This window comes from Antrostomus carolinensis, unplaced genomic scaffold (genome assembly GCF_000700745.2).
Source record: "Antrostomus carolinensis isolate BGI_N321 unplaced genomic scaffold, ASM70074v2 scaffold13026, whole genome shotgun sequence".
In the NCBI taxonomy this organism is placed as follows: Eukaryota; Metazoa; Chordata; class Aves; order Caprimulgiformes; family Caprimulgidae; genus Antrostomus; species Antrostomus carolinensis.
Window position 1 is genome coordinate 134,887 of NW_010319891.1, and position 7,496 is coordinate 142,382.

At 46.2% G+C, this 7,496-nt stretch overlaps 1 protein-coding gene across 1 annotated transcript in view; it reads right to left on the bottom strand.

Moving 5' to 3' along the window:
• The window catches only part of LOC104526080 (NT-3 growth factor receptor), a gene marked incomplete at its 5' end in the record, with an annotated part of 97,228 nt that overhangs the window by 27,722 nt on the left and 62,010 nt on the right, over positions 1–7,496 (bottom strand). The window contains one exon of the mRNA XM_010169430.1: positions 3,924–4,167. Coding sequence (XP_010167732.1) covers positions 3,924–4,167 — 244 coding nt within the window. The remainder of the gene's footprint in view (positions 1–3,923; positions 4,168–7,496) is intronic.

Genomic DNA, 7,496 nt, shown 5'->3' on the forward strand with positions numbered 1-7,496 from the left:
AGGCAGCACTGGGCAGACGGCGTGTGCCTGACATGCTGCAGTCTCCATACCACACTCAGCTTGGCTGAGGCACAATGTCCCTGACCTGCAGCATCCCACCACCTGCTGTCACAGCCCTGAGTCATACCTAAAAAAAATCACCTACTCACACATTTTTTTTTTAAAGAAAACAACAAGAAAAACAAAATCTGGCCAAAACCTTTCTCTCCAATATGGATATATTCCACCCTGCCTCCCCACAGAGACCCACACCAAAGATTGCACAGCACATTACACAACACATCACAGAAATGCTTCTTCAGCATCCCCGCCTTTACTCTTCACAAAGAAGCTGGGCTACTTCTCTCCATCTCCCCAGTCCCTCTGCTTTCTAATCAGATGTTGTTTCACCTCTCTCCACCACCTACACCTCCACAACCACCCTCTCTCCTTGAAAGAAGGTTTAAAGGCAACAGCTGACAGGATCCCTCTGTGATGCACAAGGAAAAGGACACATCTGTCTTCAGGCAGAACATGGAGAGCCTTTTGGAGAGGGGAAACAACCCTCTCTGCTGCCTTTGTTTATTTTCTGTATCCAAATGTGTAACAGGAAATTAAGCAGTTCACCTTTGTTAAAGCACTTTTGCGTCCCACAAATGCAGGAGCCAGATGGTGTTCTTTCTTTGTTTTAAAAGATTAAAAATGTGAAAGAAAGGAAATGGCTAGAAGCTAATCCTCAGCCTGGAACACACTCACATATCCACATGCCCAGTTATCTGTGCTCATGGGGCCTGGGCAGGAGCAAACATGGGGACCCAGCAGACTGAAGTGAGTCAACCTGTAGAGAGGTCCAGAGCTGTCAGTGTGTCAGCTTTGAGGTGGAATCCTTCACTGTGTTCCCAGAAAATGACAAATTACAGTATTCTCCCTAGACCACAGCTTGGACACACCAAGCAATATTTTCTAGAAAGCACCTGAAGCAGAACTTTGCTCCAGGTCCTACTGTTGGGAATGGCAGGCTGTTGACAAGAGAGAGCTGCTGTGCACAAACACTGAGAATCAGACTTGGGTATTTCACCAGACAGGATGTGGTTGTGACCAGGGACAGCACCAAAGAGTTTCAAAGTTCAACTCTTCAACCACATCTCCACCTTCCATAGGTGAGACCCAGGAGCAGTTTAGTTCTCAGACTTGAGCTCATTTGCTCTCTGTATCCATTAAAAAACCCTCACTTGGGGTACATTGGTGGATTTTACAATAGGTCTGTGAACTCAAAAGGATTGTCTCAGGAGACTTGAAGAGCTAGTTTTCATGCGAGGGATGTTAGGAACTAAAATTGTGAGGAATTGTGCACAGATGCACAACTGTTGTGAAGCCACATTGTTTTTCTCACCTACATTTGCAGGAGAAAGGGAATGCTGCTTCTTACCAAAGTCAAGTCTAATACAGTCAATTCACGTGAGCCCCATGTGGCTCTATTATTTTCACAACCAGGTTTCTGTTCAAAGGGTTGACTATTCTTGTTCATAGGGAACTTAGAAGTGCAGATTACCACTCAGAAACCAAATAGATTTCCAAATCTAGAGACAGCAAGGCTCACACCTGTTTTTGCAGAGAATGAATGCAGCGGTGCTGTGCAAAGGCAGAGGGACAGGAGAGGACAGGTATGAGATAGTGGTGATGGGGAAGGACTGAGACTGTCACATAACCGTGAGTTGAACAGAAGGGTGAATAATGTGATCAGCTCCATCTGCTCTCCAGGTAAACATGTCCCACAAGGCAGTGATTAGAGAAAGAGATTGAGAAATGAGTCTATCTGGCTTCTTCTCATATGTTGGGATGAGTGTGGCTGGGCTGTAGCTGGAGGAGGGATGAGAAACACTTGGCTCTTGGACTTCTGCTCTTTGCTGGGGGCAATATATGGCCTGGATGGACTTCCCACCTTTGTCACTGAATCCTGCTTTGGCTCTGGGCAAGTCACATAGACCCTCTGCCCCTCACATCACCAGTGTAAATGTGGGCAATCAGAACCTTATTTTGCTAGGACCCCTCTTTGGACAGTAACAGAGAAAAGGTCTCCATACGTGCAGAGCATGGACTTACTGATCAAGAGTTTTAAAAGTACCAAAAGTCAGTGACAACAGAGAAAGGAAAATCAACTAAGAACAAAAGGCTGTGCTGGTCCAAAGCTCAGCTCTTGCTCTGGGAAACAGGTGATAACTAGTTATTGCTTTGGTCATGCATGGCAATCTGTGTTAGCAGAGAAAAGTCCACTAAAAAGCCTTATGACACTGCAAGAGGTAGCATGGAGCAATCCTCAGCAAAGCATTTTGCACAGACAGGATGAGGTCTACAGGACACCATCACAAAGAAGACAAAAAAACCCACAACAGTCAACTGGCCTATGGAAATGTTTTCAGTTCTCACTTTTTTGGGGGCCCTCCCAGCCTTCACATGGCAACTGCAGCAAATTCTCCCATTGCAGAGAGAGGTCTTGGTGCTGCAGAAACAGAAGCTTAGCTGGGATTTTCTCAAGCAATGTGACACTGTCTGTGGTTGAGGTAGGTCTGACATGGCTGAAGGAAAGGAACCAGGCAAGAACATGGGGATCACACAGGCTGCTTCTTATCTTCCCTTGGGCTCTTCTCTTCCCCACTCACTGCTTCCTGAATTTTCTGCAGTGATGGGACCATAGTCACCTCTCTTCCTTTGTCACTGCCCAGTAACTGCACCAAGAACTTTTCCCAACATGGAGTTTTGTGCTGCACAGTGAATATTGGTTCCCTCACTGGTAATTAAACGTAGTGCTAAGCCAGTGTCCTGGGCTGGGAGAGGTGAGAGCAAAAGTCTGATCACATTTTTCCTCCTCCCCAACACAGTAACTCCACTTGGCAGCTGCCTATCTCATAAAGAAAACCTTCTGAATCAGATCAAGACCATAGGTCAACCCTTCACAGGTAGCTGATCGAAATCATCCTCAAAGCCAAACATCCAATGTTGTAACCAGAAATAAACCAGCCTTACTCCAAACATTAGGCTAGAAATCACTGCTCCTTAGCCTGAAGAGCCCTTCCCTGCTGGTGGATGTCCCAGCAACAAATACCCACTCCAGTGTGCTTCAAACTCTGCACATCACAGCTTCTCCTGTAGCTGAGGAAGGGTGAGAAACAAGCTGTCCCACCTGGGAGGCTGCCATCCCAGGCAGATAGGGTAGTACAGACAGGTACAGAGGGAGTGTTCAAGACAAGAGAACAGTGCAAGCACAAGTCACAGAAGAAAAGGCTGGAAAACTCATTGAGTCCATCCCCAGAGACAAGTGCAGGATTAGCCTCTGCACTAAACCCAGGCATTTTTATCTAGTTGCTTCCTGAACTTCTTTAATAACAGGCCCTCAGCTACCTACGTCTGGCAAATTACTCCATTGTCTAAATGATGACCCTGCTGGAAAAAAATGTTTTGAGGTCGAACCGAAATTGCCTATTATTTCCTCTTCCATATTTTATGCACTTATCAGTCAGTCTTTCAGTTGCCTTTTCACTAAGTCCCTGTATTAAGTTTCTTTAATCTAACACCAGAGGTCACAGCCTGCAGTCTTAGTCATCTCTTTGGATTACCTTTATCAGCGTCTTCAAAAAAGAGGGAGAAAAAATAGGAAGGAAGTAAGAACAGGATGACTTCAGAGCCATCCTAAAGCATGTGACTGTGTTCTGGGGTATCACAGAGAGGTTTGTGTGTAGGCATCTGCATGGATGTCTGAACTACAAGCGTGTCCAGGACTGAAAAGGAATGAGGACAGTGGTTCAGGGATGCCTGATCGACATCTGTGTGCATGTTTCAGTGAGCAAATAACCAAGTGAGTGAGCCCAAGAGCTCCAAAAACTGATTTACTGTAACATTTCCTAGTCTCCCTTTGCTCTGAGCATCTGCCGCTGGAGCTGCCTTACCCTGTAGTAATCAGTGCTGTAGACATCTCTTGACATCCCAAAGTCTCCAATCTTCACCAGCAGGTTGGCTCCGACCAAGCAGTTCCTGGTGGCCAGGTCTCTATGGACAAAGTGCTGGGAGGCAAGGTACACCATTCCAGAGGCGATCTGGCTAGCGATGTGGAGCATCTGGGATAGCCCTAGCTCCCCTTTGGCTTGTCGAGGCTGCCCATCCACGAGGATCATAGCATCTGGGCCATGTGCCCTATAAGGAGGAAGAAGCAAAAAGCATAGAGTTGGGTCTCAAAAGTGACCAGGAGATAGGAATCCCACACGGTCGCTCTTCCTGTTGGGGTGGCAACTAGCCCTCAACTCTGCACTGTGAGGACGTACACACAGCTGCAGTGGGAAGAAAAAAATAAAAGCTTATAAGAAAAGGAGACTGGGGGAACATTTGGTAGGTGAGTAGGTGTCATACATCCTTCTATGATCCTTGCTCTTCTGCAAGCAACCTCTTATGGCCACAGATGGAGAGAGACTGCCAGGACAGAAGGACCATTGACTTGATGCAACATGGACATTCTTCTCTGGCAAGACCTATGCAAAACTAATGAGCCTCCAGATATTTTCATGTTTGCTCCAGTTAATTTTTACACCTTGGAAACGTTCCCAGTGGTAAAGATAACACTCCCTTTTCTTCCACAGCCACCATTTACTTGGTTCCTAGTTTCTTTATTAATCCCAAACAGCTGCCTCTATTTCTTCCAAACACCATATCACCAAACAACCATCCCTGATCAATGCCAATACAGACAGAGATCACTGAAAAAGTTTCAGCAGAACACCAGCAGCTTCATTCCTGGAAAATGCCTTTTATACCCTGAGCTATCCCAGAGGTAACACAGGTACCATGAACTGTGAAGGCAGGAGCAGAGGCGCAAAGGTTGGACCTGGATGTCAGCAGATGCAATGAACATCCTGGGCAACAAAAGGAAATATTTTGCTGAACCAAGCGCATTGTAAATGCAGAACTTAAGGTCAGTCTCATTCCTGTCCTGTCTCCTTTTTAGTCCCCTCCCTCGCTGTGTACCAAGCCTGTCTTTGCTGTGGTCCCTCTGTGATGTCTCTTCCTCTGGTACAGCTCACCCTGTGGTAGCCTGTGTGAAGGTGGAACAACAAAAGCCTTCATATTTAGGGAAAAACAAGAGATTTTGCTGTGACCTTCCTCCTTGTGACTAAGATACTGTACAGCCTTTCCTCTGAGGACTTCATACTGTTCTCTTTGAATCAATTCTTGGCATTTCACCCCTGTCATCAGCAGTAATCCCACAGAGAGCTAGCAAATTGAAATTGCACATACAGAGCTTTCCCTCCTTCTTGACATGGGACTGAACAACCCACAACAACATCCAAACTGTTTCTCTCCTTTGTTTCTGTTCCTTAATTGCTCTGTTGGCTTGAGGGTGCACCAAGGGATTAGCATCCAGGTATTTGGGGATCAACTGATAGTTTTTCAAATGCCCTTGTCTTCAGTTACCTCCTGCTGCCCTACCGCTGGACATGTGGCTCTGAAGGTCCACTCCTGGTAGAGGGGACAGCTAGAAGAGGAGAGGAACTCCAGAAAATGAGCACTGATAAGCCAGAAGTGGTTTTGGGGAGCCATGAGTGGGTGATGCTGCAGTGAATGTGGGATGAGCTGGCTGGGAGCAGCACTGCAGGCAGCAGGGCTGGGGCTGCTGGAGGCATCTGAGAGGCTCATGGGCATGGTGGGACCAGCAGCACACTGGAAGAACTGCTGAGGGCAAGGAGAAACTGCAGAAGAGCATTTGCAGAAATGACTGCTTGATGTCTTATTTAAACACCCACAGATGGGTTTACCCCAGGAAATTACCTGGTGCTGACAACAGATGTCGACAGCAGGTGAAGCTGAACCAGAACTGAGCAGGTTAGCTAAAAACAGCAAAACAGGACAAACAATAGCTTCTAAAACTGTGCTGGACAGTTTGTGCCACTCACACCTTGCAGTTACACCATATTTAGCTGCAGCTGATACCTGTTGTCATCAAAGGTAAACATTCCTAGGTGAGAAGTGAAGGATATATTACTATCTCATTAGTGACACGTTTTTCAAATACAATAATGACCCCTAAAGAAATGTTTGTGTCTGAAGGGGAACAGATGATGTTTAAAAAATGGTCAGCCAACACTTTTATTTGACTGGCTCTTTATACATCCTACTATATAGGACATATCTTGGTATGTTCTATATAATACATACACCTCCCTCCTTTCCTTTCTCCATCCCACATGGTTATAGTCCATGTCCTGGTTTGTGCTAGGATTGCTTTCTTCTTTCCAGAAGAAAGAAGGAACAACACATTTATGAGACTAACAGGAGGGAGTTGTGTCAAGAAGCCTGCAGGGAATAAGAGAGGTATCTGCCCATCTCTTCTTGGAGAAATGAGTTTAACTCAGCTTCACAGAAAGGCCATAAGATTGTGTGGATCTTCTGTTAAAGAACTGTTGGATTTTTTTCTATTATGGAGTGATGAAGGCTTTTGCCAGCATTGGGAAGAAAATCACCCCTCTGGCTTCCTCTGCTGAAATGCCTCTTTCTGTCCCAAGATGATCTGACTGTGGAAGGACTGACATAAAAACATCAGAATTATGTAACTTTTCAAACAAAATCTATTGCCTTTCTGAGTTAACAGCAAATGGCAACAACTTGCTATAGACTGCAAAGAGGGTCTGTAATGGCAATGTGCAAATATCCCTCCTTCAAATTTGCTGCTACCACAGACAGAAAACAAAAGCTAGAAAACCAGTATCAGAAGGAAAGGGAAGAAGTGATGGAGATACTCGGTGAGCAGAGAGGAGAGATGGTTGCTGCAGACAACCCGAGCAGTGGGTCTGTGTGCCGGGGAGTGTCCAGCCTTGTCACGCACACAACCCATGGACAGTCTCGAGCCCTAGGGACACCGTGCTCGCTGGAGAGCAATGCCCGTTTGTCTCCCTGGCAGAATCTTTTCACTATCCCTTTTCTATTAGCTAAGACACCACCATTGCAGTCTCCCCTTGGGTAAGCTGTTGCACCACTAGCAATGGTCTTCCATGCAGGGGCCCTGGGAAGCATGTAGAGCCATCCCAATACATGCCACCTCTAGCCCAGCTGGGAAGTGTTGGCCCTAGTGCCTCTCCTTCCCATACCAGTTAATTTTACAGACCAGTAGAATTCTCTTTTTTCTCTGGGAAGAACACAAAGGCCTAACAACACTTAGGGGAATTTATTTATTGTGCTTTTCTCTTGGAAACTTGGTCTAAAGTGAGCCTCTTCCATTTTACTGCTTTTCCAATTTCTGCAGTTAAACTGAGAGAAGTCCATCTGACTGTCTCTTATAGACTCCAAGTGTCCCTGGCCTCCAGTGCCTGGGAGCAACCATCTCCTGTTCTGGGCTGGGTAAATCATGTCACAATAAAAAATGATACTCACCAGGGATGTCCGGCACTCCTACTCCACCGACCTTCTCTGATCCCCTTGCAGTTCCTGTCCCCCAGAGTTTCTCACCAGCAGAAAGCTGGCCTGACAAAGAAAGC